This window comes from Bos indicus x Bos taurus, chromosome 1 (genome assembly GCF_003369695.1).
Source record: "Bos indicus x Bos taurus breed Angus x Brahman F1 hybrid chromosome 1, Bos_hybrid_MaternalHap_v2.0, whole genome shotgun sequence".
NCBI lineage: Eukaryota > Metazoa > Chordata > Mammalia > Artiodactyla > Bovidae > Bos > Bos indicus x Bos taurus.
In genome coordinates, this window is record NC_040076.1 from 67,714,842 (window position 1) to 67,729,189 (window position 14,348).

At 42.3% G+C, this 14,348-nt stretch overlaps 1 protein-coding gene and 1 pseudogene across 5 annotated transcripts in view; one reads left to right on the forward strand and one right to left on the reverse strand.

Moving 5' to 3' along the window:
• The first annotated feature begins 3,372 nt into the window (after positions 1-3,372).
• LOC113889038 lies at positions 3,373-3,736 on the forward strand (annotated as a pseudogene).
• Positions 3,737-4,700: 964 nt separating this feature from the next.
• MYLK (myosin light chain kinase) overlaps positions 4,701-14,348 on the reverse strand; it is a 280,259-nt gene continuing 270,611 nt past the window's right edge. For 2 of the 5 annotated variants that reach the window (XM_027535988.1, XM_027536083.1), the window contains 3 exons: positions 10,878-11,007; positions 9,277-9,408; positions 4,701-6,747 (listed from right to left, as the gene is read on the reverse strand). In XM_027535988.1, coding sequence (XP_027391789.1) covers positions 6,497-6,747; positions 9,277-9,408; positions 10,878-11,007 — 513 coding nt within the window. In that variant the 3' untranslated portion in view covers positions 4,701-6,496. Of the gene's footprint in view, positions 6,748-9,276; positions 9,409-10,877; positions 11,272-14,348 lie in introns of those variants that run through there. The other 3 variants (XM_027536113.1, XM_027536006.1, XM_027536103.1) reach the window with 3 other exon arrangements.

A 14,348-nucleotide genomic window follows, 5' to 3' on the forward strand; every position in this document is an offset into this window, starting at 1 on the left:
CTTCAGTCGTGTCCGACTCTGTGTGACCCCATAGACGGCAGCCCACCAGGCTCCCTCGTCCCTGGGATTCTCCAGGCAAGAACACTGGAGTGGGTTGCCATTTCCTTCTGCAACGCATGAAAATGAAAAGTGAAAGTGAAGTCGCTCAGTCGTGTCCGACTCTTACCGACCCCATGGACTTCAGCCTACCAGGCTCCTACATCCATGGGATTTTCCAGGCAGGAGTACAACATTCATTAACAGAGTACATTATTAAAAGTCTAAATGATTTGGTTTTTTGGACAACCACTTTAACTTTAAATGAGTTTATCTGTCTTCAAAAATTCCTTGAGCAAGCAAATGCCTTTCTAGAGTCAGGCTATTTTCTGTATTATGACCATGGGTACTACTGACATATTCAGACTGACTTCCTGGACTCTGGACCCTTGTCTGTCTTAACTCCTAAGTGTCCCATCCTACTTCTGCGCTGATCTCCTGGGTGGAATTTTTATCTGATTTGACCTCAGTGACCTTGGTTGACATCAGTGACTTGTTACCTTACATTGCTTTTGAGGTTCCCCTTCATAGGCACATAGTTCCTCAGTTTCTAACCTTTGGGGCTTCTTCAGAGGAAAACTGACTTGTCTTCCTATTGGCTTTCTTCCCTGCAAGAAGGCAGGTTTTAACTTCTGTGCTCTGAGTTACCCATTTGTCTGTTTGCTTTCCATCTTCTAAAATTCTGATTTTTTTTCTTTCTTGTCCTGTATTTGTCTTTGAGGGGTTTATAAGTTTAAAACATTATTCCTTTATTCTCAGTTTAATGGGGTTCTGAAGAGAGCAGAGTTACTGCTTGTCTTCAGGAGTTCATGTTTGGTCTTCTCTCTACTATGGTAACTTCCTGTTTTCTAAACCTTTTATCTCTTAGTTCTCCAGAAAACAGAAGCATGTCAAGCTTTCATCTACACAGCCTCTTCTTGGAACTGCCTAGCAGGGCCCTATTTGTTCTGTGGTTAGTATAGTCAGAAATAAGTCAATGTAAATTAGCTTTTGTAAATACGAATTTATAATTAGCAAACATTTGGGGATTAAATGTTAAATGTGAGTTTAAAGTCAAGCCAATCGTGAGAAATTTCCTCAGGAAATAGGAAATCTGACCATCTCCAAAGGTCAAATAAACTTTTCTCCTTTGACTGTGAAGAGAGTACTTAGAGACTGGAAGTTAAATTTTCCTGAAAACAGGGCAGTTGTAACATTTCGTAAACTCAAAACAACTGTGTTTTGTACAATTGGATGGGCACTTTCAGTTTCAAAGATCCTCTTTTTGGAGGGGTGGAATTGAAATAATTTGTTCCATCTTTCATTAGTATATAACTTTTCCACATATTTGTTTTGCTTCTACAGAAGTTTTATCAGTTCCTTGAGGGTAGAGGATATTTCTGACACATCTCAGTGTCTCCAAGTGCTAGAAGAATAGAGCTTTCCATAAGTATCAGGTACTGTGCATCAGCTCTTTTAATTTCTATAACAATCTGTGAGAGAGGAACTATTATCACTTTAATTTTATAGATGAGGGAACTTAGGCACAAGCTACAGGGCTCCAGTGAGAAGCACATCTGTAACTGACTCCACTTGGCTGATTAACCTGGTTAGTTAGATCATACCCTAGTACGCTGCAGCATTTGCCTTCAGTGAACAGGTAAGGTGCCTTGCGGAGAGATAGAGCTAGGATGTCGTGGAGCTTACAGAATAGGTTGTATACTGGCTTGCTAATCAATGTTTGTTGAATTTGACCAGAGTCTATCATTCACTGTAACATACCATCTGGAGCAAGATTATGGTGAAGTCCCATAGCTTAACCTGTCTCTTAACCATTGGAAGCTACTGATGTCTGCCCCAAAGAAGCTAATAATAAGAAATTGACTCGGGTTAATTTGTAACCTTCTTCTTCCTTAGTTATCTCCAGCTGGAAGAAATCTAGTCCCAGAGAATCAAATAATGTGAAGATTTATCATGTAGTTCTGTGTGGTCACTACTGGGGCTGTGGTCTCTGGCATGAAGCCCTCCCTGCAGTGTACAAGAATTTGGAACACCAGAAGGCCTATGAGCTAAAATTTCATACAACCAGCAGTTAGAAATTGACTGTTGTCTCCACATGCTGTAGGTCTCCTGAGTATTTCCGGTTCCAACGGGAAGGGAGTTATGATCAAAGCCATTGAGGTTGAAAGGATTCTAGCTGTCAGGATGGCCCCTTCTGGTTCCTTTTGGTTCACTGTCAAGGAAATCTTGCCCCAGAGATGCTCTCTCTCTCTTTCTCTGCTGTCTCAGTGATCCTCATTGGAGGCTCCCCTATCCCAAGTAGCTCCAAGTTCCAAAAACACCAGAGATTTTTGGCCTAACTGGTTGCTTCATATCACAAGTAATTCAGTAATTGCTCATAAATTGCACATCTATTTAGATTTTGTGGTGAGAAGCACAGAACTGGTGCTTCTTAAATGTCTTAAAAAGTGAAAAAATATGTGAATATAAATAATCAAACACAATAATGTAAATGTTGAAACTGTTATTTGATACAATTCATGAAATTATAGACCATACTCTCCAGATTGATTTCATACCAACTTTTAAGTTTTAATCTCACAATAATTTGAAAAGCAATATGCATAGTTAAGGTAAAATTTGGAGTTTCTCTATTCTTCATAGTCCATGTAGAACAGTACTGCCTGGTGGAACTTTATAGAAAGTTCTAATCTGTGCTGTCCAATAAGGTAGCCAGCCACTAGTCTCACGTAATTATTGAGCACTTAAAATGTGGCTAGTGCAACTGAGGAACAGAATTTTAAATTTTATTTAGATTAATTTAAGTTTAAATAGCCACTGGTGAGTCATGGCTATGATATTGGTCAGAACAGATCTAGAATATGGTAATGACCTTATAAAAGGATAGTCTAGGCTATGTTCCAGCCCCAAAGAACACTAATATCTTGGCGATTTATAAGAACGAAGATTTATTTCTTGCTTGTGTTATGTACCCACTTGGGGTTGGCTTGGGACCCAGGTGGATAAAGTAGCCACCATCTGACAATCATTATGGAGAGTCTTGCACCAGTACTTAAATTCTCTGGACCGGAGGGGATCACCACTGACCAGGATTAGACACACAGCCCTACCTGGCCAGGGAGGCGGGAACGTGGTCCTGATCATGTGCTGGGGGCAAATAGCCTCAGTAACGACTGTCACAGATGTTAGCCTCCTTCGCAAAAAACAGAGGAGTTCCCAAGGGGTAAAGGATGTAGTGTTATCTGTGTTTTCTTGAAATGTGGAGATTTTAGTTTCTTTAAAATTCAATTATTCTTCACTTCCTTAATACTCATTAGCACAGATGTATTAAAAGCAGGTAGATTGCGACAGCAACCATGTCTGGTCGTGGGAAGGGTGGCAAAGGCCTCGGCAAGGGGGGTGCTAAGCGCCATCGCAAAGTCTTGCGGGACAACATTCAGGGTATTACTAAACCAGCTATCCGGCGTCTGGCTCGTCGTGGAGGCGTCAAACGTATCTTTGGTCTTATCTACGAAGAGACTCGTGGGGTGCTGAAAGTGTTTCTGGAAAATGTGATCCGGGACGCGGTCACCTATACGGAGCACGCTAAGCGCAAGACTGTTAACCGCCATGGATGTGGTCTACGCGCTCAAACGTCAGGGCCGTACCCTTTACGGTTTTGGTGGTTGAGCAAAGCATCTAGCTTGAAACGTTTAGAAAAACTAAAGGCCCTTTTCAGGGCCGCAAAAAATAAATAAAAAAATAAATAAATAAAAAATAAAAGCAGGTAAAATGTGGGAAGTAAAACTCAAACATTTTGATAAAAAGAGACTTTCTATAAGTGAAGTTAGGGCTGACATAGAAATTCATTTAATATGAAGCTCTGCAATGTAAGGAATAATCAATGTTTTTTTTTTTTTAAATATGTTTAGGGTGAGAACAGGATAAAAATAAATTATTTGTTATTTTTCAGAACATAAGGTACATTTTTCACTAGCAAGGAATAAAAGGTCTTTTTCTTTAAAAATAAAATTTCCTGAGTAGGAACACTTGTAAATTGTGGTTGTCTTAAAAAACATGAAACAATTTAACATTATCGGACAATGGATTCCTTCCAGACTATACTGTGGAATCATAGAATCATCTAGTCCAGCATTTAATAATATGTCTTGATTCTTTCTAGAATATCTACAATACTGTTTGAATACTCAAGACATGGGGGGACTCCACCATCTGTTCTCTGATAACAGACTTACAGGAATGATGGTTTCCTGAGAACAAATGCTTCAATATCAAGACATGCAAAGATAGTACTTGGCTGCCAATAACAAACTGCACCACAGTTACAAATGCAGACCAAGTGCTGGTAAGAAATATTAGTTATGATGATGATTTTGTGGCATACTAAAAATGTCAGATAGATTTTAGCACTATGAGGGTACTATAGATATTAGAATGTAATTGAACCAAAATGATGCTCGAGAGAAATTTTGAAGTAAATGTGCAAATGAGGCTACCTAGTACAAACTAGAACTGCCTAAGTCATTCTGTTCCTTAGTAAAAGAGAACCACATAAAGCATGTACACAGCAGAGCGTTTGTTACTAGTTTCTGAGATCTATTTCGGTCATCCGCAACTGGTGGTGTGGAAAGGAAAAGAAGGCTGCAGAGACTGAACAAGCGGCATGCACTGTGGTATCCTTTATTTAAAAACTGTGAGCTAACTACAGTTGTAGTGTTCTCATTTACCATCCGATGGCATAATAAACTGGGAGAACATTAACACAACTTCAAGAAGGCATCAAAAAACCTGTAAACAAAAAGACACACCACACATGCGCACACATATACCACATACGCACACGAAGGTTATAGTCTAAATACAATGAAAAGTGATGAAGAAAAGCTTTGAATGCTCTAAATCAACTTTAAAATGCTTTATTATAATAAACTGTGGCAATACTGTGGCTATTATGAAAAATATTGTAACTGCTTAAAAAGCAAAATACTGGCGATTTGAAACTAGCAGCAAGAAGCAGATAAAAATAGAATGGAAGATAACATAAGACTAAGTAACATCAAAATTCTAATGCTGATATTGTGTAGGATTGCACTGAAGTAATTTAAAATTGGTTCTTACAGAACTCTTTAAAAGTCCCTTGAAATATTAAACTGCTGCACTTTACAAATAGTGGATGAAAAGAAAAAAATATTTGGAATGTTACACACACACAGAGGAAATGTATTAGGCATATCAGTTTATGGCCTTTGTTTATGACCTGCAAAAAGTTTTATGAAGAAAAATTTAAGTGCCAATGTAGTGAAAGAAAGTTAGAAATTCCTAAAGATGCAAGTCTGAGTGCATGTATCAGGTTAAGAATATATTTCAAGGTTGGGGGCAAGGCATGACCGATGCACACCCAAGAAGAACCTTGTGGAACCCAGAAGGTAGACAGAGCTGTTTGGAACATGTTTAAAAATGAAGGTATATTAAACTCAAGACTATCCTGGCTGAGATTCCAAAGTACATGGAGTTCTATAGCTCTTCAGTTGAAATCTGTTTCATAGTGGCCAATAAATAATTAAGACTAACTTCTCAGCAAACTGCTTTTTCATACATTCAAACACAAAAATCTTTACCACACATGCAGAGCTGATATTCTAAACAGCACAAATATGAATCCTGGTTTCAGGGGGAAAAAGCACATTATCAAGGATTTTTTTTCCCATAGGTTCTTATATAAATGTCTGAAGCTGCTAGACATCTTCAGAGGGGATAAGTTTAGATTTTCTACTGATTTTGGAAGAAAGGAGATTTTATTTTTCTAAGGAAGCCAGTCATCCATGAGAGCAGGATATATGTCTTCAGAATCTAGGAAGTGTCCCTAATGCTTAAACTCATGGCAAGTCCAGATCCAGAAAAACTGGCAGGTAGAACAGGGGATGGAAATGAAAAGTTCAAATGTCTATGGTATACTTTGGAAATAATGTGCCTCATAAATTAAAATGGCTCAACTGCCTGCAGAATGAAGTGCCACAGGCCTGGAGAAGACCCAGTTCCCTGGAGGAGGAGCTGGGGAGTCCCCATATCCAGGGACCCTTGGGCTGGCTGTGACCAGAGGGCCTTATTTTTCATGAGTGCTTTCAGTTGGGGAATTTATGACTTTGCCCAGATAAAGCTCCCTTTTGATTACTTTTTCTCTAAAATCAGTTAGTCAGAAAGTTACTGGTGATTTCCCCAAATGAAATCTAGCTGTACTAGTATCTTAAGGTGCCAGCTAATTTAAAGTAATGCCCATCAATAACACTGCTGGGTGTCAACCACTGCTGCTGAAGAATCAACCCCCGAATAACCTAACTAAGTAACCTATCACAGCGGGTGCTTTACTATCTTGCGGGTTTTTTTTTTTTTTTTTTTTTTTGAGCTTTAGAGAAATAGTCTTTGTAATATGACTTAGAAACTGCTTCTCGCTGGCTTTGTTTCACTCTTCCTCCTCCTCTTCTCCCCCTTCTCCTTCTCCTTCCTCCATGGTTTCCACGATGAGCTCTGCTGTGCAGGTGGCTTCTCCAAGACTGTTGACAGCCTTGCAGGTGTACTTGGCATCATCATCCCCGCAGACATCACTAATGATTAAAGAGCAGTTCCCATCCTCATCGTAGTCTATCTGGAAGTGGCGGGACTCCCGGATTGATTGGTCATCTTTGAACCAGACGACTTCAGGGTCCGGGTATCCTGCATCACAGGGAGGGAACACAAGTTGCAGAAATTATTATTTAAGGTTTTCCCACACAAACTCTTGAGCTACCTCTAATGATTAAGGGGATGGGGGGTAGATATGTTAGCTTTTAGCATCTATTTTGATATTTACACTTGAATATGGGCGTATATTGTAAATACTAATGTCTGAAACTTCACATCAGGTATTGTGCATGTATCCCACTTCTCATCCATGTAGGGCTTGTGCCACCTCCCACCTTAATACAGAAATAGATTATTCTCTGGAACACTTCCACAACTCTAATCACATTCCTAGAACTAACTATCTTCTTGGATTAAAAGGAAATTTTTTTTTTTTTCCTGTATACAAGTTGAACTTAAGGACTTCCCTAGAGGCACAGTGTGTAAGAATTGGCTGCCAGTGCAGGGGACACATGTTCAACCCCTGGTTCGGGTAGATTTCACATGCCATGCAGCAACTAAGCCTACGCCCCACAATTACTGAGCTTGCATGCTGCAACTACTGAGGCCCAAGTACTTGGAGCCCGAGCTCCCCAAGAAAAGAAGCCAGCAAAATGAGAAGCCTGAATGCCGTGACAAAGAGTAGGCCCCTCTTGCAGCAACTGGAGAAAGCCCTGCAAAAAAAGCAACAAAGACCCAGTGTAGCCATTAAAAAAAAAAAAAGTTGAACTTAAATAAATTTAAATTTAAAAAAATGAGAGTCAGTAAAAATGGGTGCAAGAGATCTTTTGAGGGTGTTGGAAATGTTTTAAAATTGGATTCTGATGAAGACTGCACAATTGTGTAAATTTATAAAAATAATTGAATTGTATACTTAAAATGGGTGGATTTTATGGTATATAAATTATAATTTGAAGGTGATAATGACCTGTAAAACATAAATTGGAGGAACTGATAATACTGCTAAGAAAAAGAAAGCAGTATTTGTCTTACTCTGATCCAAAGACAGATAATATGCCTGTAGATAAACAGACACTGACCACACTGATTAGTCTCATTTTATGTATTAGTCAAACTGCTGCAAAGTTCAGCAATAAAAATGTTTTCTGCCTTCTAACTGACTTGTTTTTAAATTTTTGGAGAAGTTGTTTTACAGGACAAAATTGTATCTCCAACTAGAATAAAAATTACACAGAACAACTTAAGAATTCTAACATTTTTTTTGAGTAGAATTTTGTTTTTATTGAACAGCATCCATATGCTTTAATTTCCCCTCGGCACTTCAGTCAAAGCAATGCAAATACCAAGAAAATAATTCCAAAGAGAAAAGTAAGCAAAAAGATAATAATTATATAATATTTTCTAAAACAAATTAAGGAAAAAGAACTTAAGACCCAAAGACAGTGGTGACGGCAAGAGCTACAAGCCGTGGCCCCAAAGCTCTCAGCAGAGCCCCCTATCTGAGCACTTCTGCACTAGCAAAGGCAGCACATCCACTCTGAAACAACTGGATGAAAAACATGAAAGATGATGGTAGGCCAGGCATTTATAAGCCAACTTGATAATACAGTGATGCAGGAGAAAAATTGTTTCTTCATTCCTACCTTTGGGCTATTTTACCCAAAAGGCATCATCCAGCCAGATTGCTGGAGACTCTTACAATGTGGAAGGCACAGTTTGTTCTTTCTGCTGTCCGGTGCTCTGCTGCCTTGGGGCAGTCAGTCTGACTGAAAGTGGCAGAGAGCCCTGCAACTCTGTCACATGACAGTCACAGACTCGAAGCAGAGAGGCCTGTCTTATCATACCTCTTCTCTTTCTAGAATGTTGCAGTCTGTGGAAACTTAAATGCTGTGTGTCACCAAGACTGCTGACTCCTCAGGTGCTATGCTAAGACCCCTTAGGGCTCTTTGAGCTCCAACGACTCACTGTGACCACGTTATTTCTGGCTGGCAGAGAAGCACAGGGCAGACAGGCCAGAGGCCTGCATCCCAACTTCCTCTCTCTAAAGTCATACTGCAGGCTCTCTCTGCACTTAACCAGTCCCACAACTTTCCCCTATGACTCCATAACGTATTTAAAAGATTGGAAAGGTTTCCCCTTTCTATCTGTGTCATCTCACAGAGTCTACTCAGAGCATTAGACACTGTCTTACAGAGGAGGCCCTGGGCTTCAGAAGAGCTAAAACACTGCCCCAGGTCACAAGGGCCGCTGATTAACAGCAGAAATGTCTTCTCCCCATACTATGCTCTGCACCAGCCTCCCTGTGAGAGCCTTTTGTGGTCAATTCACATGCCTCCTAGAAGCTTGCAAAGCTCATTTCAATAAGCACGTTCCAGAGCCAAATAGGTCCATGATAAACCACTTTTAACTTGGGTCTAGTGGCTGATGTAAGTGGGTGAAATATCAGAGTGACTAAACAGCACTGTTCTTCAGTGGGTGGAGGGGGGCAGTGGGCCAACTCCCTCTGACCCGTTTTCCCTCACAGCCTGGCTGTTCCAGAACTGCCATCTTGCCGAGAGCGCACAGTAGGGGCCCACCGGCCCACCACACTCCCTGTACAGGGAAGGACAGCTGGAGACTTACCTTCAATCTTGCAGTCAAATCTAGCAGCACTTCCCTCCACAACTTCTAAGTCACGAATGGTCTTGGAAAAGTAGGGTTTTACATGGGGCTTCTCCTCAGCGACAGCCTCCAGGAAAGCTTGGGAGACATCTTCTAGAAGGGAGGGAAGAGGATATGGCCATTTCTTTATTCCCTGTTCTTTCCTCTTCCCTGGTTTAAAAGAGCTGACTTTTTTTGTTTTTTCCAAGTTGTTATGATTTAGCAAATAATGCAGCCTAGAGGACTGAATCATAAGCACACCTTTCTTCTGGGGGCAGGGTAGCCTGCTGCCAAATGGTTTTGGCAGAAGAGAGAACTGTGACCAAACTGGGGAAATGTTTGGACTTCCCCCTCCCTTATGCTGACACATTGGAAAAGGAAATAATCTTTAAAAAGGATTTTTGGCTGCAGTTCATGCCGTTTCAGGATCCAGTTGAGGGTATCTAAGAAGCACGGGAGCGTACCAGGCCACCAGCCCTCGGGCCTCCTCCTACCCTCCTCCCGTGGTGGCAGCAGCAGGCCTTTTTCATCTGCTCCTTGGGACGGAAGAGACAGATCTTAGAGGCGTTGTCGACTTGCCTATTGCCTGCTGTGGAGCAGTCTATTCCACAAGGATACTGCCTTCACAGTGTGTGACTCTGGACCAGGATTTGGGATGGGTCCAGGGAAAAGCCATAACTTGGAGGGGTTCCTGACCCTCTCCTTCCCCTTCAGGCTATTTCTGGGTCGTCTGGGGGGGGCAGGGGTAGAGAAGGAGGGCGCAGGTCCATGTGCAGCAGTCGGTCCCCGGGTACATCAGGGCAGCTCAGTAAGCAGTTTGATCAATTATCCCTTGTGTACAACAGGGTCTAGACTCAGCTTCTTGCCTCTGGATACCAAAGGCATCAGGCAGCGGGGAGGTGGTATCTCCGGCTAAATGAGGCAGCTCAAGATGATAGAGGCCGACCCTACATGTATCAAAGCAGGAAGAGGCCGAGGCCTTCACTGAGGAGATAGATGGGGTAGCATCTCTAAGACAGTGGGCAAGCAACTAACCCCGTTGGACTTTAGGAGGGGCCCTGCCAATCCCTGTCTATCCAATTCAAACAACATGTTTCAGCATCACGAAAACTACCAAAAAATATGGACTATCTGAGTCAATTTTTGTTAAAAGACAACCACAAAGACACATTAAAAAAATTGAAGCATATTTTTAAAAAGTACACCACTATATGCGACTTATTTATGTCTGCCTGTCATACAAACATTGCTTTTGTAATAAGAAGGAAACTTTTCATGCAGTTTTTGCTAATTCTTGTGTAAAGTATAAGGAAAAGACCATCTAGTTGTATTAGACAAAGAATAACTTTCCCTCTGAAAATAGTTCAACCTCAGGTGAAACAGTTAAAAAGCAATTACTAGATTTAGTAATTATTGTCAGGGCAAAGTAAAAGTAGTTTTGAATTTTTCCTTGTAGGTTGTATTAATGAAAAATAAAATCAATCTCCCACCTTAAAAAAGAAAAACAACTCTAAATCCCCCTCCAACCCCAACCCTTCCTTTCTCCCCATTTGGCTGAAGAAAATCTCTCTGGAGTCCCTTACCTTCAGATTCTAGTTTTTCTGCATTGAGCGGGCTGGTTGGTGACCCTGTTGAGGATTTCCTGCCACTGAGCCCTGAGATCATTGCCATAGAGGACAGTCTTCCGATGGCTCTCACAGCATTGCCCGTTTTCTGGAAAATAGACACTGGCGTTGGGCTCAGGCCGTGTCCCTGGTTCCAGCTGAGCAGCTCAGGGAGAAAAGCCCAGCCCGGGAGAAGCAGCTGTCCCTGAGACGAGGGCCTCCCGAGTGCTGAGCTCCACCAGAGGAGTGAGCCCAACCTTGCTCTGCTCAGCACTATCAGCGTGTCAGAAGATGTTCGGAGAATGGAATGGGGCCTGGAACCGATGCGTGCGTTAATGTGACTAAACAAGGTCAACATGAGACAAAAACCCTTTTCATACTGTGCTTCAACTCCCATAAAAGGGATAGTTTATATAAAGCAACTGCGGGCTGAGACAGCTCCAAAGACTTATTGCGGACGGGGCGCAGTGGGGCTGTTTCTCATAAAACAATGCTAGTGATAGGATTTTAATTGGGCAAGAGAACAGTTACTACAGATCCCACAGGTCCTGTTGGAAAGACAAAAAAAAACCAAAAAGCCTTCTGTTGATCATAGGCAAGTAGCCTCTTCGGGCTTAACTTCGCTGGGCTTCAGTTTCCTTCTCTTTATAAGGAGGGGGTTGGACAAGATGATCTCCAAGGTCTCATCTAGGTCTCATCTAGTTCTGTTTATGATTCAGATACTTAGGAGATTTGGGGAAACACTCTGCTGGCCCCAGCACAAGTCTTCAGTGGAGTTCTGGAGGGGTGTTCCTCCCTGAGGTACATACACCCAGGCATCAAAAACCAGCATCCGAAGAAATGAAAAGCACAGCTCTTGGCTTTTCTGAGTTGGGGCGCCTTGGGTGAGGACAGAATCCCTACTGAAAAAGATGCCAGGACTTGAACATTTTCTTTGTATTGTGAAAATTCTACCCAGTACAGGATTTAGGTCAAGAAGTCCCCAACCACACCTTTAAGATTCTACCCCTTTCCTAAGGTCAATGGAATGAAAGACTAAGATAAGAAACTAAAGCATAACCAGTGCTTTCCAGCCCTGCACCTGAAGCATCTTCTGAAGAATCCAGATGCTGGGCATCCAGGGAGCAGATGTCACCACAGACTGGCTACTGAGAGAGGAAGGAAATAGCCTGTGCAAAGGCAACGGCTGGCACTTACCCACTGAACCTCAAACTGTGCTGGAAAAGCCATTTCCTCCTGAATTAACTTCACACGCTAAAGCATTTCAGGCAGGCCAGTATACTTCAGTTAAAAAATTATTTCAAAAGTAAAGAATTTCAGAGTACTAGGGAATCATACAGAAAATGTGTGTGTGTGTGTGGTTTAAGCAGAGACCTACTCCTGTAACCACAGTTACTTTCCTGTTATGTCACATCCCATCCTGGCTGTAGACTCCTTTCACGCACTCTCGACAGGCATTCCATCTCGCCCTGTCCTCTGGTCATCCACCCTCTCACATAACACTGTGCCCCTGGCCCTCTGGCCCACAGTGAAGCTAGATTACTCTAAAAGGAACCCAGGAGGCCCCAGGGGGAGGTGATGAAGAGAGAAGAAGGTGAGGGATGATGACCCACTGTATGCAGAAGGACTGTGGCCCTGCAGAGCATGCCCTGGCAGACAGACCACCTGGCAACTTGCACACTCTTCTGGGAGAAGCTGTTACTGGTGACATCATTGATCTGTTTGTTCTGCTAGCTGGAGTGTGGGGAGACCCAGCTCTTCCCAAGGGGAGCTTAACCTGACCTCAGGAATGGCTCAGAGGCGGTGTCAGCCACAGCAGCCCTCCCTACTGAGTCCACATTGGACTAGACTACTTCCTAACCAGCCCTTCTCAGCTCTCCATTGCCTTCATTCAACACAGACTAGCTTGCCCTAGGCTGGAATCTCTAAACTGAGACGGTTCATTCCTAACAAAGGACAGGTTAGTTCTCTAACCACTGATTATGCTGTGACCTTGTACAAGTCAGTTCCCCTCACTGGGCCTTATAGTTGGACGGGAAGATTCAAATCTCCCTACAGCTCTAGTCTTCTACAGAAAGACTATGATTCAGACATACAAATGGTAGCAGGGAATGCTCCCCTTGAATCCATGGGCTCTCTAATCCCAAAGAACCTGGGGCAGGACTGTCTTTATGTGTATGGTGTAGAAAAGTGAAGTCTTTCCTCTTCTATTAACAAAACGACTCACAGGAAGCTATGAGAACAAGGCAAATCAAACCATTACATTTCAGAGGAGGCAGCAAATAACAAACAAATAGACCACACACTGGGGGAAATTTTCCATCAGATGGAGCGATAGACCATATAATTTCTAAAACAGGGAGAAATGTAAGCACTCGATAAAGAAAATCTTAAAAATAACCTACACATCAGAAGTCAATCTTTGGAAGCTGATTCATGGAGAAAAAAAGTTGGTAGGGAAGTTATTATCAGAACTGGAAAAGAACAATGTATGTTCTAGCCTTCCAGTTTTATGCCTTTGAGCTAAAAATAGGTTGCTGCTTTGCTACCCAAGACTTTTGGAAATGTTTAAACCATCATCAAAGGAGGTTTCAATTCTTGAGAAGTCCCATCCTTGTTTTGAGGAAGCCTTTTTTCTTACTGGAGAGCAATTGCCTACACTGGGTTTCTGTGTTCTAGGCGGGCAGAGTCTGTCAATGGTTTTCCTAACACAGCACAGACTCCCTCCCCTGGGAAAGGCAGCAAGGATGACTAACCAGCCTGGTTTCCCAGGACTGAGGGATTACCCGCAATGAGAGTTTTTCAGGGATAAAGCTGAGACAGGCCCTGGAAAATCCAGGCAAGGTGATCACCCTACAGTCAGGTAGCCATCATGGGCCCTAACTATACACCGACAGCCCCAAGACTACAATTTCCCCTGAGAATGCATATTATCTAAATGTAATGGCCAGGAGTGCCGTATTCCCTGGTGGCAAAGAATCCTCCTGCAATGCAGGAGATGCAGGTTCAATCCTTGGGTCGGGAAGATCTCCTGGAGAAGAAAATGGCAACCCACTCCATGGAAAATCCCTGGACAGAGAAGCCTGGCAGGCTACAGTCCATGGGGTTGCAAAGAGTTAGACAGGACTTAGTGACTAAACAACAACAAGGGCCAAGAGTACTCCATGCAATATTGAGTCAAAAGCCTTCTTCCCCAGGGCCCTTTGGTTCATAGTACTGAAGTCTTTGTGGTTCTCAGAGAACAAAGAGAGCTGCCCACAAGCCTCCAATTCATAGTCCTTTGCTTCCATTTTGCAATGCAGAAGCCCTGTGGTCCTGCTCAACTTGCCCACCCTCAATGCCACCACTCACCATGTCTTTTCAACATTCTTTTGATATAAATTAAAAAAATAAAACCAACCCTACTCTCTTTCAGAATAACTTCATTCTAAGATCAGTAATATGATTAGT